General features: G+C 53.4%; 6 protein-coding genes across 6 annotated transcripts; 4 read left to right on the top strand and 2 right to left on the bottom strand.

Moving 5' to 3' along the window:
- The first annotated feature begins 1406 nt into the window (after nt 1-1406).
- Nucleotides 1407-2781, top strand: B0T15DRAFT_501953 (uncharacterized protein). The gene is made up of 3 exons (XM_062867411.1): nt 1407-1764; nt 1837-2072; nt 2166-2781. The coding sequence occupies exons 1-3, from the start codon at nt 1591-1593 to the stop codon at nt 2401-2403; spliced, it is 648 nt and encodes a 215-aa protein (XP_062723232.1). The 5' UTR covers nt 1407-1590; the 3' UTR covers nt 2404-2781.
- A 5440-nt stretch (nt 2782-8221) lies between these two features.
- Nucleotides 8222-9161, top strand: B0T15DRAFT_554236 (NADP-dependent oxidoreductase domain-containing protein; the record flags this gene model as incomplete). Its single annotated transcript, XM_062870348.1, has 4 exons — nt 8222-8460; nt 8608-8699; nt 8790-9047; nt 9078-9161. Exons 1-4 carry the CDS (start codon nt 8283-8285, stop codon nt 9159-9161), a joined length of 612 nt encoding a protein of 203 aa, XP_062723231.1. The 5' UTR covers nt 8222-8282.
- A 552-nt stretch (nt 9162-9713) lies between these two features.
- Nucleotides 9714-10178, top strand: B0T15DRAFT_554235 (uncharacterized protein; the record flags this gene model as incomplete). Its single annotated transcript, XM_062870347.1, has 1 exon — nt 9714-10178. A coding segment is annotated over one exon (465 nt), but the record flags the coding sequence as incomplete, so codon positions are not given.
- A 720-nt stretch (nt 10179-10898) lies between these two features.
- Nucleotides 10899-12406, bottom strand: B0T15DRAFT_393755 (putative amidoligase enzyme-domain-containing protein; the record flags this gene model as incomplete). The annotated part of the gene is made up of 2 exons (XM_062864701.1): nt 10899-12016; nt 12073-12406. Coding segments are annotated over 2 exons (1452 nt in total), but the record flags the coding sequence as incomplete, so codon positions are not given.
- A 1158-nt stretch (nt 12407-13564) lies between these two features.
- B0T15DRAFT_554231 (uncharacterized protein) lies at nt 13565-15053 on the top strand (the record flags this gene model as incomplete). Its single annotated transcript, XM_062870346.1, has 4 exons — nt 13565-13732; nt 13796-13830; nt 13923-14177; nt 14287-15053. 4 exons carry the CDS (start codon nt 13565-13567, stop codon nt 14654-14656), a joined length of 828 nt encoding a protein of 275 aa, XP_062723228.1. The 3' UTR covers nt 14657-15053.
- Nucleotides 15054-15439: 386 nt separating this feature from the next.
- B0T15DRAFT_574228 (uncharacterized protein) lies at nt 15440-17177 on the bottom strand (the record flags this gene model as incomplete). The annotated part of the gene is made up of 6 exons (XM_062870947.1): nt 15440-16245; nt 16318-16355; nt 16409-16489; nt 16640-16649; nt 16780-16932; nt 17057-17177. 6 exons carry the CDS (start codon nt 17175-17177, stop codon nt 15515-15517), a joined length of 1134 nt encoding a protein of 377 aa, XP_062723227.1. The 3' UTR covers nt 15440-15514.
- Between the last annotated feature and the right edge of the window lie 131 nt (nt 17178-17308).

Here is a 17308-nt window from a genome sequence, read left to right as displayed (position 1 = left end):
GTAGAGTTCTCTCTGGCATTGAGCGGTTTGAGCCCGCCTCCTCTTTCCCGATGCCCGGCTTGAGCCTTTCTTGGTGGGTGAAGCGGTACTGCAGGACTTAACCGCCACCAAGCGAGTCTTCTGCCCGGGATGTCACCTATTCAAGCTGGTTGGTAGGAACGGCACCGTTATCCAATATGAGGTCTCTGGCGTCTCAATTCAGCCTTACCTGAGAAACGGAGCGGTTGAGAGACCGTTACCTGTGCTAATCGGGACTCACAACATCAGGTCTCCTCGGTCCTGGGCAGTGCTCGTGTGAACAAGCGTTTTATGAAGTCGATCCTGGTGCAAGACTCCTATGAGCTTGGTAGCCTTCTGAACTACGACCAGAGAGTACCCGATGAGCTTGAAATTCACATTCAGTATATCAGTGTCCTGTCGACCCCTATACACTGCAGCCGACGGGCTACGAATACATGCAGCCACTGCGTCAGTTGCCGCCGATACATCCATCAGCTGCAAGGGGCGCAGCAGTTAATCGATCGATACTTGGGCCGGCAGATGTTCACAGCCTAAGCCCCAAGCTAATGTCTACTATACACTCTTCCTAATTACTCCGTAGCTACCGTTGTCTAACGGAGTAGTGTAAGTTAGTGAACTGACGGGGGTAGCTACTGCGCCTCCGCTTCCGACCCGGCCTCAGGATGGACGCCGTCTGGAGAGCTTCGAGGGGAGGTCACGGAACGGGAAGTCTGGAGCTGCAACGCCGTGGCACGGTCAAAGCAAAGCTGCGCCGGATCGGCGCGTCCCACGTCTCATACGGACCGAGAGATTGCCGCAACCCAGTGGATCAGTCAAATATACAACGGACGCAATGCTTTCGACTTCAGATCGAGATCCCCCTTTCAAGATCTCTCACCAATTTTTCTCCTCGCTGTCAAACTTTGCAAGACGGGCCGGACTGTCCTATTTTAGGAGCATAGAAGCCAAGCAGCTAGCGGCCCCGCTCTTTAACGTTAACGCTCTCTGAGCCAATCACCTGACTCGAAAAACGCCAATCGGGCAGTGCCTCGCGAACTCCGGCCAATCTCAGCCCAGGTCAGATCTTGGCACTCTCAAGGGCCCTCGCGTTGCTGTCCCGTTTCTCTCAGCCGCTAGTTCGCTCGGAGTGGCGCACATTGGTCGAGATACACCGCACCGCCTGACGCGCTTTGGAGACTTTGGGCTTCGCTCGATTTTTCAAAGCCAGTCTTGGCTCGCTTGCGGTTTCTTAGTGCCTACATCCAAAACGGTTGTGGTGCCCTAGTCCTGTTTCGTCCCTAGTGTAGGGCACGCCATATGCATATACCCTGGTATGGCGTGGGTTGTCCCGTTTTGAGGCCGCCATGGCGTTTGGTTGGGCGTCTAGTGCGAAAATGAAGAGTAGGTATTGAATAAAGATGGGTGCTGCCCCTCATCGCTCGTCTTCCCGGTCGTTATCGTGGACCAGCTTCCAGTTTCCGTTCCCATCGTCGTCAAGCCGCCCGATTTGAGGGTACCAAACAAAGCTCACCCAACCCGTTCGACGACACACACACACACACAAAGATCAGTTAAAACAAGGTTTTCACAATGGGCGCGCAAGGACTCATTAGTGTCGGCGTCCCACCGCAGCCCCTCTGGCTCCTCTACATCAAGATCGTCATCCTGGTGCTCTCCCTCATCGTCCTCGCTCTCTCCGGCTATGCGCTGTCCATCTCGGGTCCACATCCTGCCGGCCATCCTGGCGGTCTGAACATCTTCATCGTACGCGCCCCCCATCCGTCCTTGGTTCGCCCCCTGTTATTAGTGTGACAAAAGCCTCTGACCCTGATGTAGGCCATCCTCAGCTTTATCGTCTACGGCGGGGCCCTCTCCCTCGAGCTCTGGGCGGCGCAGTACTTCTACCGCATCGGCGCCCTGCTGGGCTACATCTTCACCATCATCTTCTGGCTCTCCGCCTGGGCCTGGTCCGCCAGCTGGGCGGCCATCTTTCTGAGCGCCGGTGCCTACAGTGACGAGATGGCCTTTGGCGGGGCGATGGCTGGCGCTGCCGCGCTCGGTGCCATTGTCTGGTGAGTAGTAGCAATCCAACAGAGCCCAATGTGTTGTAAGAGAGAGGACAAAACACGAACTAACGTCGTGGTGTGTGTGTGTTCTCATCAAAGGGTCCTCGCCATCGTGCACCTCGCTTTCTTCATCCGCGCCTGCGTCATGGATGCGACGGGTGCCGGCCACGCTGAGCTCGGCCAGATGAAGGCCGGCGAGGTTCCGCCGCAGCAGTACCAGCAGCAGTACCAGCCGGTGCAGCAGCCCTACCCGGCGCAGCAGCAGCCGTATGACGCGCAACAGTATCAGTATCCGGCTCAACAACCCTATGGTCAGCAGCCGTATCACACTCAGTAATGGGATGGCTGCTGTCGGGGAATGAAACTGAACGTTGCATTACCCAAAAGTTGCCCTCGTCAGCCCCCGACCGCCCCCAACACCCGGCGCCGCTTTTGCTCAGGTTCCGTCAGGGGCTGCTCAGGACCGCTCAGGAGAGGATTCGGAAACGGCTTAGGACAAGGCGGTGCTTTGTAAGTCTGTGGAGTCCAACGGAAATCTAGATAGAAACTCTTCGCAAGGTGGTAGGGCGTTTATTTTTTATTTCCCTGGCCGGGTAGTCCAGGGCAAGGAGCTACCGATAAAAGCTTAGTAGATACCCCCTATTTTACCCTCCTAAGTTTTGCTATTGCCTGTTTAACCTTTAGTTTTATAACTATAACGTATCTTATAAGCGAGTGACCCATATAAGCGAATGACCCACTTTCTACGCGACACGACACTTCTACCCTCAACAACACATTTTCTCTACCATTGAGGATGCCCGCTACTTTGAAAGAGGATAGGTTAAACTTAGCTCTCCAAGTTCTTCAAAACGATAAAAATCTAAGCGAACGAGCCGCAGCCAAGATCTATGGGGTCGACCGTAGAACCCTAGCGCGTCGACGCGCCGGAAAGCCTGCACGATGCGACACCACGCCCAACTCGCGCCGGCTTACCGATTCCGAAGAGGAGGCGCTTGTTCGATATATAATTGAGCTCTCCGAGCGAGCTTTTCCGCTCAGGTTATATGGTGTGGAAGATATGGCCAACCAACTTCTACGTATACGTGACGCGCCCCCTGTTGGCAAGCTCTGGGCATATAACTTCGTCCAACGTAAGGAAGGGATCTGAACGTGCTAGGTGCGTAGATACGACTACTAGAGGGCCAAGTGCGAGGATCCAAAGGTCATTGGCGATTGGTTTGCCCTTGTATGGAATGTCAAGGCCAAGTATAGCATCATAGATGACGATATCTATAACTTTGACGAGACTGGGTTTATAATAGGCATTATCTATACGGGTATAGTCGTTACAACCTCTAATAGTAGGAGCAAGGCAAAGCTAGCTTAGCCTGGCAACCGCGAATGGGCGACAGTTATCTAGGGAGTCAATGCCCTCGGCTAGACTATCTCTCCATTTATTATCTTGGCCGCATAGTACCACCTTGCTAACTGGTATACTGAGTGTAACCTCCTAGCCAACTGGCGCATTATAACCACCGATAATGGCTAGACTACTAATGCTATGGGCCTGGATTGGATCAAGCACTTCGACTACTATACGGCGTCCTGGGCAAAGGGCAAGTACCAGCTGTTGATCCTCGATAGCCACGAGAGCTACTACTCTACCGAATTCGAGTTCTATTGCCAGCAGAATAATATTATTATATTCTGTATATCTCCGCATTCCTTGTACCTCCTCTAGCCACTCGATGTCAGCTGCTTTAGGCCGCTGAAGAAGGCGTATGGTCGCTAGATTGAGCACTTGATACGGATGTATATCACCCATATAAGCAAGCTCGAGTTCCTCTGTGCCTTCCGTGAGGCCTTCTTCGCCTCTATGACGGAGAAGAATACCTAGGGTGGCTTTGCAGGTGCTGGCCTTGTGCCGTACGATCCAGAGAGGGTGCTATCCAAGCTAGATATAAGGCTTTATATACCAATATCCCTGAACTTGCAGGCCGGCATACTATAACCTTGGATCTTCCAGACACTATACAACCCTCGAAAAGCAACCTTATAGTTAACACTTATCAAGACTTGCATTGCCAACCATTAAAATAGCTCCCTAACCTCGATGTTGGCTGCTGTAGACCAGCTTGCTAAGAGTACAACGGCGGTGATGTACTATGTGGCTCTCCTTCGTGCAGAGAACTGTGACAAAACCACGGGCAGTCCTGCCTCTGAAAGGGTTCGCCGGTCGAAGGTATCTGCTGGTCGGACTGGAGGTCTCGGTGAAGCCAAAAGGTTCACAACAATGCAAGTCGCAATGTCTGCACAGTAATGTAGGGCTACCTTACTGCTTGTAATTGCTCACTGAGGAAGCTCGCTATCTGAATGAGTGGCAGAATAGTAGAACTATATACAGCTTCCTCCCCTAGGTATCCCGTACCTAGATCTTTGGAACATTTGGAACAATTGTTGTTCTCGTTGTTCCATCTGGAACAACGTTTCTTGGCGTTGTTCCTCAGGAACAATCGTTCTTGGCATTGTTCCTGATTTCCCCGATCCTCATTGGTTCTTTCTGACTCGTAATGATTGGATACGGGCGCCTGCCCGTTGACCATGCAGGTCGGCCCCCACCGGCCTCTGCAGGTTAGTTCATGACAAGAACGCTTCGCTCTGCAAGGCCAACGAGGCACTAAGCAAGCGCCGGAGAGCAAAAAGAACACGCGTGCAGCTTGGAAAATCGCTTGCAGTACATGATGCAAAGGATCAACTGGGCCAGAAGGCCGTGGTTGGGGAGGTGGCGCAAGAAAAGGAGCAGGATAGTGGTGGTGCAGGGGGGGGTCATACGAAGGTTCGGTGCTGTAGTGTGTGCGGCAAGCCTGGCCATAATGCCCGCACTTGCTAGGAGGTTGTAGAAGCATCTGATTCAGCTGTTTCCGATGTAATTATAGTTGGTTCCTAGTATTATTGTAGTATAATCGAGGATAGTTGTTAAAGTTTGGCAGGGGGGTAGGTCATTCGCTTATATGGGTCACTCGCTTATAAGATACATTACCTAATGCTCTTCCCTAAAGACCGGCAACTGCTCCCTGATATCTTTAAATCCCCCGATCGGTTTTTCTTATTCCCTTTGGCATTCTAAGATTCTACTTCCGTAGCTTGCGGCCCGAGATCTTATTAAGTAATACTATAATTAAAGATAGCGTCACGGTCGGTATGGGTGTCGCCCCAGTGTCACGAATTAAGCCAACAGGACAGCTGCAGGTGGGACAACCCGGCGGGTGGTGCAGGACGCACCCGAACTAATCATTTAGGACCAATGGAAAGGAGCTCTAGGGAGCTCTAGAGAGCGGACGAGAGCTCGAGGAACTAAGCCAATCAGCATGAAGGGATGGAAGCTCTCGATGGAGTCAACGGAGCATCAAGCTCTAAGGAGCTCTATAGAGCATACAAGAGCACCCAAAGATGGACAGTATATAGTCACTCGTTCTAGAGGACTCTAGGAGTTCTCCAGTGAGCAATTCAAGCAATAGTTTCCGTCTATTGTGCAGACATTGCGAATAGCATTGTTATGAACCTTTTGGCTTCACCGAGACCTATAGTCCGACCAGCAGTACCTTCGACCGGCGAACCCTTTCAGAGGCAGGACTGCCTGTGGTTTCGTCACAATGCATGCATGATTGGTCAACCTAGTTAGTACCCCACCTTCCATATCTGGGCACATGCCCTATATCCTGTATTTAGATCTTCACATCGGGCACTTGCAGAACTCTTCCTTCTGCAAGTTCAATATTCTTGCAATACAGTCAGTTGCCTACTAGAGCCTTGAGCCTAGCCTGCGACGACAGTCATCATGACAAATAGGTATAACTTATACCTACAAGAACATATAAAGAATAAGTACTTCTAAAAGGTTCCTTTTCTGACAAAGACTATTATCCCAACTGCTATTATATTACTTACCCATCTTAGCTTTAACTCTCTCTGCCCGTTTCTAACTCCTATCTTTGTAAGTACTTAGTTATTGTGACGGTGGAACCCACCGTACCATGGCACAGGCCATTGCTTAGTCATGTGCCCGGCTTCCGGTTCATGCATGCATGATTGGTCAACCTGGTTGGTGCCCCACCTTCCACATCTGGGCATATGCCCCACATCTTATATTTAGACTTCTTCGCACCTTGCAGTCTTTGAGGATTTCTTTCCTCCTGCAAGTTCAATATTCTTGCAATGCAATCAGTTTACCATCAGAGGCTTGACCCTGGCCTTGAACGACGGCCCTGGTGACATCACGGCAGGTTGCTCCTCGGTGTGGCCGAGTGGAGCACGCGCTGCGGCGCGCCTGCGTGAACGCGTATATGAACCACAGAGTCGCAAGGTCGGGGGACTTGCGATGTTAGCATCTTTTTGGGAGGTGCGAGTTAGCCGAGTGGTTCAGGTAGCTCAATTCGTCACAATATTACTATAAGTTCTTAACAATAAGTAGACTATACAGGTCTTCTTTTTAATATACTTTCCAACAAGTTGTTGCTCGGCCAGTAATATAGCAGGCAGGCTTTATTAATTTATTAAGGATGAGCTGCTTAGTCCTGCCGTCCCATTTGATCTCGATAAACCGTTAGCCCTTTGCTGTTATAATTATAGGATCGAACCTAAGCTGCTCCTTGCTTATCTAGAGGAACCCTAGGATTACAGATACGAACCTGTTATGAATTAACCTATAGAGGCCGGTAGGGCCGACCTACATGGCCTGCGGGGCGGTGCCCGCGTCCAATCACTTTGGTCCCGGACGGACCAATCAAAAGAGGATCACGCTCGGCATAAGAGAGGCCTGGTGATCCAATTATACGGCTCACAGAGGATCACTAGTGATCCAGAGTGTAAGGGATCACCAGAGACGGTCAATGATCCATGGGAAACCCGTAGTATATAGGATAGCTAGTCACTCGTTCTGGTGGACTCAGGAAGTTCACCAGTGAGCAATATTACAACAATAGCCTTCACCTATTGTGCATACATTGCGTATAGCATTGTTGTGAACCTTTTGGCTTCACCGAACCTCCCCATTGTCAAGGTACCTTCAGTTGTCCCTTTCAGAGGATTGGGGCAAGAGATTCGTCACAGAACCGCAGCCTATTTTTGTTGTAAGCAGGTGAGGAGCCAGGTCCTCCCGTAGACAGCGAACTTAATTGTTCTGTTAATGCTATATAGAGCTTGTGTGTGAAGAGTGAAGGGTGTAGTGTCGAGTTCTTGAGTTCGCTGGGTACCTTAGATCAAACCGTCGAGTGAGTGGAGAGGTTCCGAGTGATTTCGATGTGAGAGTTAGGGTATCGTGCGAGGGAAGCTGAAGGCGTGGTTCAACGGGAACGAGGAAGAGCGGTTTAGTAGCCCTTCTATTAGAGCGGCCGTCTGATAGCACTATAAGGTATGGCAGAGTGTGATGATCAAAGAGTCGCTATGTTTTACGCTTGTGACAAAGGATGCGGTTGTATCTTCTGTGTTCCTAACCCTTTCATGTTATGAGCTACAAACCACTCGGCCTTTGTTTCTCCAACTCATCCTAAATAAAACCAAACACCCGTTAGGTCGTTGGTTCCCCTCATTTATCCGTGTGGATACAGCTCGCCGGAGGACAGATGGTTGTCGAGAGCATTGTCCAGCGCGGCACTGCGTAGGAGTAGCCGGGGTGATATCACATCCTGAACAAGACCGAATTTGGTGAGCCGCGAGGGCTGCCGGAGCCCCTGATTCGGAATTGGGCAGTGGGCAAGGTTCCTGGGTTTCTATATAGCCCTAGCGGAGTCAGGTACTGCTGTAACTTTTAAGGCATTGGTGCCAATAACTCGTTGACTGCGGAGTAAGCCATAGAGTCAAGCGCGGGGTTATGTTCCCAGAACTGCTTCTTTGTTCATCTAAGCCCCAAGATGGCCCCTAAATGCCGCGAACGGGTCATCCCATTGTGAAGCTGACAAAGAAAGAGAAGCAACAGGAACAACAAAATACCTGGGTAGGATTACATCACCATTGTTAAGCCTTAGTGACCTTGAAATGCATCGGTATTATACACTCGCCAAGGGTGACGGCATCCGAAGACCAATGCCTGCTCTCCGTGTTGGAGACGCGCAACGCGGTCGCAATACTGGTTTAGTCAACATTGGCCAACGACAACTGCGTCTGACAAGTTGACAACTGCATCTGACAACTTTGCAACACCAGCTCTGTAACCGTTTTAACCATCACAACATCACAATGAGCGCCGCTGTAAAGCTAGCGACCCGACCGCTAGGCAAGAACGGGCCCCTCGTACCGAGCATAGGGCTCGGCCTAATGAGCTTGAGCAGCGCGCACGGCATGCCCAAGCCCGATGCCGAGCGTCTTGTGTTCCTCGACAAGGCGTACGAGATAGGGGAGACCTTCTGGGACACGGGTACGTAGAGCTCTCCCTGTTGCAATTTTTATTCGATAGTGTATTGTTGATCATGCTTGACGGAAATGGCCTTCAGCCGACATGTACCACGACTTGGAAGATTTGCTGGGCAAGTGGTTCGCGGCCAACCCGGACAAGCGCGGCTAGGCGCGTTATACGTGGATCTATACTACCTATACCGGCTCGACAAGGTGACGCCGGTCGAGAAGACCATGGCGGCGCTAGCCAAGCTCAAGCGGGTGGGCAAGATCTAGCACATCCGGTTGAGCAAGTATAGCGTATCGGCGCTATAGCGGGCATACACCATCGAGCCGGTGGCGTACGTATAGATAGAGTATAGCGCCTTTAGCCTAGATATCGAGGCGCCCGAGCATACGCTGCTATTAACGTACCGCGAGCTGGGCATCGCCGTAGTAGCCTATAGCCCGCTAGGCAAGGGCATGCTAGGTAGCGCCATCCGCTCCGTATCGGACGTATCTAAGCCGGGCAATATACGCACCGCCTTTGCGCCCCGCTTCTCGCCACAAAACCTCGAGGCCAACCTAGCGCTAGTCAACAAGCTGGCCGAGATTGCCAGCTATAAGGGCGTTACTATAGTATAGCTGGCCCTAGCCTAGCTGCTAGCCTACGGCGACGATATCTTCCCGATCCCCGGCATGCGGAATCCTAAGAGGCTAGCCGAGAACCTCGGCGCCCTATAGATAGTGCTGACAGCCGAGGAAGAAAAGGCCATTCGGCTGCTGGCAGACAAGGTGGCCAGAGGGAGGGAGGGTGCCATTCTTGACCGACTACTACTTTGGTGACTTGCCGCCGCTGGAGGCTTAGGGTTATATGATGGGCTTAGACTTTCCAATCTCTATTGTGTTCCTGAGATTGCTGCAAATACAAGATCCTATCAGCTTATACTATAGAAGACTGCGTTGCCTCTCGAGCATTGGTGCGCTACACATAGCGTCGTATATATTCCCTGTATGGTATTGACCCTCTCACTACATGTATCAACCCCTTTCCGGGTGGAACTCCCTCTTGGCGCTCCCCCAGGCTGTGCAGGGCATCCGACCATGAATCTCGGCCTCTTGCGGCTTGATGAACAACGACTCGGTTGCCTCGCGATAGGGTTTGTAGTACTCCTTTTTCACTTGCACCTTATCACGGACTCGGCCCCGGCGTCGGCAGGATCTCTGGAATTCTCGCCCCTAGACCTAAGCGATCTGAGCCATTTCCGAGATACGGCGAGCAACTTCTTAGCGTAGGAGGACAGGCTCGATATTCTCTTTAACAACGTAGGCGTCATAGTATCGTTATCAACCGAGCCGCCACCTAAGACAGCCCAAGGCTATAAGCTAGCCCTCGGCGTCAATTATATCGAGACCCTACTCTTTATTAAGCTACTGACGGCCGTACTCGCCACCACCGCGAAGTCTAGGACGGGCCCGGGTATAGTACGCGTCGTATGGCTCTCGTCGTTCGCGCTGGAGCTATTTGCCCAGCCCAACGTCGGCGTCGCGCTCGACAACCTCGACTACCACGTCCCCAAGCCCGGGCAGGAGCGGTACGGCATCAGCAAGGTGGGCGTCTGGGCGCTGGCCGTGGAGTATGCGAGACGGCATCGCAACGACGGCATTGTTAGCGTTGCGATCAACCCGGGCAACCCGACCTCCGAGTTGCCGCGCCACCAGGGCGTCGTGCTCAAAACCGTGGCCCGGCTGGTTGGGTACCGCCCTTGCTGGGGGCTTATAGTACCGCGTCGGCGCGCCTTTCCGGGCATGAGCATCTTGCGCATTGGTACTGTTGACGACCTCACGCTGCACGAGACCAAGCTCCGGCCGCGGGTCGAACTATTTACCAAGGACCGTGTCGCTTGGTTTAGTGATATGGAGGGGGCGAGTAAGTTTGAGGGTCAGGGCATGTATAAACTGGAACTGTTCTGTTCTGTGGGCTTTGAGGAGGCGTCGCTACGGAAGGCGCGGTGCGCTAGCTTGAGTATAGCATACATCCTTGGTCTATACAGGTACGTATATATTTAAATGCATGTATGCTTCTTCCCCCGCTTGGAACCTCCGGGGACATTGCAGCATATTGACTGTTCAGACAGAGCAGGCAAGCAAGCTACTCCTGTAACGTACCCTTATCTTCTTCTTCCATGCCCGTCGCTTCTGCTAGCTGGTGTCCCTTCGACTGGTACGTTAGAGGATTGTGACGCCGGCGTCGGCGTCAAAGCAACCGAGCGGGAGGAGGCGTCGGCCGGGTGATTTCTCGGTCTCTCAGCAACAGCCCGGCGCGAGGAAGAAATAGAATTAGAGCTCGGGGCCGCCATCCTACCGATCCGGTGGGTTAGCGACTCTCCAGTGAGATTTATCGCGGGCTGGTGGTACGAGAACGGAAGGCACTGGAGGGGCGAACTGGGAACGCGCCGCAGTTGATGCCGGCGTTTGAACTCACCTTGGGACCGAACTGGACGGTCTGTCGCTTCTGCTGGTTGATATCCGTTCGACTACGGCGGCGCTGGCGCGCCCCGATGATGCCGAGGCTGTTCCACTTTGTGCTGACCGAGAGAGATCAGATCCTCCGGACCTCCCTCCGACGGCGTTGGTGCGCCCTGCAGACGTCCTGGCAGTGCTCTGTGCTGGCCGAACTGGCAGTGGCGCAGATCCTCCCTGTCTCTCTCCGCCGACGTTGGCGCGGCCGGCAGATGCCGTGCCAGTGCCCTGTGCTGACCGACCTGAGGTGGCTCGTCCGGCACTAGTGGTTGCGGGTTCGAGGTCCCGAATGGACCGCGGGCGCAACGCCGCCTCGCGATCGTTGATCTCCTTCTCGGTGAACCTTCTGCCGCCGCGGTAGTCCCTTTGACAGTCCTGAAGCCACCTTACGAAGCTATAACGAGGCTTGCAGGTCTCCGCAGGGAGGAGTCTCTCGCAGCGAGCGAGTTCGGCGATCAGTTCGTCGCTGGATGGGTGAGACCTTCGCGACTGGGCACGCTTGAAGTCGTAGGTTCGAGCACTGATATGGAGCGTAATGGCGAGGAGTATGCGGTGAATGGTGGTTTCCGCCGAGGCGACGCCGGCCTGGCGGCGGAACTCGACTGTACCCAGCACCTCCACTGGTACGGGTTCGAAATTGTGAGAGCCGTACCGGCTGCCATCCTCGTCCAGCTCCGGGATTCCCATCATCCTCTGTACAAAGATCTCCCGCCCTTTATCTGCTGTGGCGTCGATCTTCTTGAAGAGAGGTCCCCAGCTATCCTGGCCGACCTTGGAGTACTCCAAACCCGCGTATAGTTCATAGTTTGGACGTGCATATTTGGTCTTCTTACGGTCTACCGGCAGAAGATCCAGCAGTGCCGTTTCCCAAAAGTAGGCGCCTTTTGCAACGTTAGCAAGTTCACCTTCCGTATACTTGCTCGACCTATCTGGCCCGGGCGTGATATGCACGTGGCAGGAGGTGTGTTCCGTGGTCCAGAAATTGAACTGCTGGCCGACAGCCTCAAACACCTGCTCAATTTCCTGTTGCCAATGCTTATTGATAGACATTGGCGGCGAGATCATCTCGATGCCCCCTGCGCGGTCTATTAGTCGGACTGTTCGCAAAGAGAAAATACTACTTAGTACGTACACCATTTGCGGGGATCAGGAGGTGCTGTCAGCTCATGTTGGCGCAGGCTGAGGTCGAGTTCGCACCTCCAGCCACTATCCGGGCCTAACTCCTGCTCTATAAGAGCCTTGAGGGCGAAGCATACACGTAATCGCTGACGTACCGCGAGTCTGTCGTTTGAATCATTGGGCAGATCTTCTTGCCACTCTTGGAAGTAATCAGGTAGGTGTTCCTTCTTTAGTCGCTTGCGCCGAATATTCTCTTCGAAACTAGGTTTGAGTCTAACGAAGATTTCGATTTCGACTCCAAACGTAGGCGCCAGACGCGGAGGAGCAGCCCTGCTGCGGCTCATGCTCGCGGACAGTATTGGTGGGTATCAACGGGACACCGAGCTGATTATTATTGCGCGTTCAAGCAGTCAACGGGAGCACCGAGTCTTCTTCAACAACCGGTGTCGAAGAAGGCGAGGAGAATTCGAATGGAAGTCTCGGTCCAGCGAGACGGGGGTTGTCGACTGTGTGCGGCTGCCTACTTACTGGGAGCACCTTCGTACGATGGAGAAGGGCACCTTTTATACGAGTGGTATGTTGCACAATGCGTATGTACCATGCTAGAATATCTATATCGAGACGCAACCGGCCGCCAACACCACGGCTGAGCTGTCCCAGGCCTATGCTATAAGGAGCGGTTACCGCCAATGGCCAAGCATTGTGGCCATTCCTCAGCAGAAGGATTAGGAAGAATGGACACCATCAATACTACCGGCGTTGAAAGCTTCGAAAGTCTGAGGGCGGCCGGCCACCGGGTCGCTGGTCAGGCAAGAGATTTGCCTCCACTGCTCCGTACAGCTACCTCAATGCTAAGCAGTCTTCCCGGACTAGTTCTTAGGAGGCTGGCTGGGTTTCAAAGCAAGGCTCTCATGGCGCTGTCCGGACGAGACCCAAACTGACTAGAGTCCTCCAGCTGTTCTTGCTACGGACAGGACCCCGCAGGCAGCCTTGAATTCGATTCTGTACGGCCAGAACATTCATGGGTCGCCGTCCACGCCCAGATCTTTCCATCAATGTGGACAAATTAAAGTCTAACGTACTCCGCCGCCCTAGGTGCTGACTATTATCCGTCGTGAAACTCGGTGGCCTGGTCCGAACTTGGTGTATTAATCCGGTCAAGCAATTGGAGCCTGCGCCGTAGGTCGTTAAAAAGGGTCCGGTATAAAAAGGGTCCGGTATAAAAGGGTCCGGTAAACGCCAAGCTCAACGGGCTGGGCGGGCCGGCACGTTGGGTCGGGAGGAAGCTGGACAGCAAATCACATCAGAGCGACGGAAAAAAAGGTTGGCCAAGAGGAAGGGACGACTTTCTGCCTACGAATAGCACGAGCGGGCGGGTCGTCCGTCATAGAAAAAGTGGGGTTGTTCTGGGTGTGAGTTGTTGGATTTACACCTCCGCCGGGGTTAGTATTGCTAGCGCGCAGTGAATTGGCAGGGCGGCTGACAAGGGCCTGGCAACCCCTCACATGCGCTTCAACTCGAAACAGCTCCAGAGCCGGGACATCCTGTACACGGTGGAGCCCGAGATCATCCTGGACGAGCAGGGCTGCGAGCTGGTGCCTCGTCTCACCACGATTCCGGCGTCCAACAACCGCCTGAACTCCACCCGGAGGCTCATCGACCACGGAGTAGATGTACGTAAGTCGGTGGTCGAGCTATTGTAGGATGGTGCGGCTGGGACCTGCTATATCAGGCAGCTGTCGAGATACGACGAGCGTATAGGGAGTTCAAGGTATGCCCTAGACTGAGCCTTTCCGATAAGGGAAAGGTCCTACTGCTAGTGGTGGTAGTAACTCGTACTAACTTTCTTCTTCTGCCTTCTAGGCCCGATAGTATCGAGCTGCGCACTACCTACGCCATCTTGTCTGCTATGAAGGGCCTAATCGGCCACCGGTTCCTCGCTATCGGCGCAGACCCCGAGGGTGTTCGGTATTTGACGTTTGTATCGTCCCTTACCTCGGTCCTCCGCCTCCCTATACAGCATGCCGTACCCCTTAGCTCTACTTCCAGCCTCTCCGGGAATACCATTCTCAGGCTCGCCGCCGCTCAGCTGATTGCCGCAGCCATCGCCGGGGCCTTGTTTGGCCATCGAATCCCAGGCCATATAGAAACAGATCCAGGTCACCTTCGTGGCGGATACTATCAGTAGTAGTAGCTTAGATGAAGCGCCACGTTCTGATCTTCCCAGCTCCTGGATTCGGCTGCCTCTATATGCGGAAGTAAGCCAGCTACTGCCAGCGGATATTGCTGTTTTTGTCAGCTTCTCCAGCCAAGAATCAGCCAACGAGCAGACGCTTCTCTCGGCGCTGCCGCCTTACTGTCGCGGGGAGACCGTCGGCTGGTATCGAGCGTCATGCGTGGCCAACGTAGGCGCCATCATCAGCGTCGGCTACATCACCCAGTCGGCGCGCCAGCTCGACCTCACAGTGGCGAATATACACCTTACGCACCTGTCCGAGGAGGACTTCCACCAGATGTTCGCCGAGGCCATAGAAGCCGGATTCCCGGACTCACCCGACAGGCCCGAGACCGAGTTCTCCACGGGGCTGCTCGAGTAGTCAAGAGCGCCTTTGCGGCACAGCTGTGCAGGATCCTGTAGATGTTGACGGGCGACAACAATATAATAAATATATATAGTATCAATCTAGGGCTCGACTCGCTTATCTCGGTCGATATCCGGTTGTAGTTCCTTAAGAACCTATAGGTTAGCATCCCTATGCTTAAGATCATAGCCAACGACGTATAGACATATTAGGGCTCGTTAAGGCTACCGCCGAAGGGATCCCCACCGAGCTAATCCCCGAGGTCCAGGCCAATACAAAGGGGAGATAATAGCGGCTCCGAGACGAATAGTAATACTAACGCAGTCGCTACACCATCGAGCAGCACGTTATTAAGCAGATAGGCACCCGAGCCCGACACGGTAGCGACTTTACCCGGTAGCACTACTCTACTAGCCCAGGGGGGTATTCCCGGCATCGACTAGGAGGCCGAGGCCTGTCTAGCGCCAGAGTCGTTATCGCATCCGGCAGTCGAATCTAACTAATTTCCATGGTCCGAGGCTTCTTGCTGCTGTCTCACGAATCCCCAAACAGACCATTGAGACGAATGATGACCACCAGAGGCTCTGTGTAAGGAGCGCACGCGCTAACTCGCGTTAGTACGTGCGCGACAGATGGAACTGGTTTGATGGTACTGTTTTGTGGTGTTGATGGATAGCATGTAGTACTACTTCCCCTGACATACGCTGCCCTTGCTGAGTTTGTCGGCCAGGATCGGTTGCGGGATTAGGAAGGCCGGCACACGGTTATTCACTAGGCCTATCTTATATAGATAGCTGGGTGCCGAATAATATTAAAGGTATTATAATACTAGCTTAATATAACTTTATATCTGAAAGTACCTGATTCCCCGGCTCAATCGTCAACCCACGACCAGATGTCACTGGCCCAGATCTGCAAGTCCTCAACATTGACCGTAATATTACCCTCCCCCGGACCCGGATCCCGGAGAAACAGCAGCCTGAACTCGTAAGTCAAGGGTGCCCCAGTGACGTGGTAAGATACGGGATCTGTCGTCTTGTCGCGGCTGATAACCACGCTCTGCCGACAGACCGGCTGAAGCTGAGCGACCCGTCCTCTCGTCATCCGTCTAGCCCCCTCTGGGATCTCCTCTACCCATTTCTCCACGACGATCAATTCCAGCTTTCGATCGAACTTGAGGAGCACAATAATCTTGACCTCGTGGTCGGATGCGGTAAACCACCATCCCAGATCGACACGCAGCTGGTCCAACGATCGCGAATGCCCTCCCTCGACAACCAAGGTCGGCCATCGGTCGGCGGCGCACCGGGCGCCAGGACCACCGGTCGAATCGCCTTCTCCGTATGACAGACGCCCACTAGGTTCGAGAGGGTAGGTCGGGAATGTGGCCCTGCCCATGGAGTGCCAGTCACGGCATGGACCAAGTCGAACCAGCCGAGAGAAAAACGCGCCATCATAAAAGTTTAGATGGAGACGCTCATGTAGTGCAGTGTTGGTGGCGATGATGAGGAGCTGGCGATCGGGGTAGTACCGCCGGAAGCGGAACTTCCGTCTGCATCGTTCCCTTTCTTCGTCGATCCTGACCGCGTCGGTCGGAGATACATCTGAGGAATCTTAGTAGCTCGACGCAAATGTACGAAACACTAACAGAACGTGAGGGGGCCGGGTGGGCGTACGTGTGAAGTAAAGGGCATCTCCGGGGATGCTGTTCTCGCTATAGATCAAATCAAAGAGGCTTTTCAGCGATCGCAGCTGCCGAAAGCCTACAGTATGCGTTTTGTCATTTTTGTGTCGAAGCCGGAGGTGATGGGTCTGATGCGTTGGCTGCCATCGTGATGGTTGAGGGAACTACAAGAAAGGTAAAGAGTGCACAAACAACATGTCAGATTGAGGAACCCGAGTAGAGCGTGGAAGCTTATTACCATATAAATGAGGTGCAGTGGTTGAACGCTCAAGTACCCGACGTCATACGACAGCACGAGCCCTTAACCAGCTTACCTAAGGCCTACTAATTCACCACCATTCATCAATCCCGAATATTAGGATGAGTGCGAGCGAAGTCCGCGTAGGATTTGAACTTGTGCTGACTCGTCCATACTATGATTCCCGAAGGACTTGAATTCATGCCGATCACTTACCATTGGAGCCTGGGGAAGCCCCGAAGCAGCGCCGCTCGTACTCAGTGAGCCAGCATTCAGGCAAGATCAAGTCCAAGGCTGGCATTACAAAGGCGAGAAGCTCGCGAGACTCATCGATGACCCGTCCCTGGCTCGATGGCCGGTTGTTGATTCCTATATAGCAGGTAAGTGTATGCACCTAGTGATAGTGGCACACAAAGTGTCAAAGATGCTGAGCCTACATCCTTAGCCGATCGGACCGGAGACGGCACTTGGCGGGCTGGGTTCACCGCCATACCCGATGTCTGCACTCTGCACCAAACACGACGCAGGTTCGGGTAGCTTCTACGTGTACACAGCGTGCAAATGCCGTGGTAACTCCGCGCGCCCTTCGGATGCCATCCTTCCCTTGGAGTCATCGTGCGTCCGTTGTCGGGAGGGCGATGTGGAGGCTTTTCCCCACATCCCGCTGCTTTCCGTGCGGTCTGGAACTCTGCATCTATGGATCTTTACCCTACACGGGTTCCATAGCCGAGATGGCAGTGTTGGA

The sequence above is a fragment of the Chaetomium strumarium genome, assembly GCF_033439665.1.
Source record: "Chaetomium strumarium strain CBS 333.67 chromosome Unknown B0T15scaffold_3, whole genome shotgun sequence".
Lineage (NCBI taxonomy): Eukaryota > Fungi > Ascomycota > Sordariomycetes > Sordariales > Chaetomiaceae > Chaetomium > Chaetomium strumarium.
This window is presented reverse-complemented; position numbering and strand designations above follow the sequence as displayed.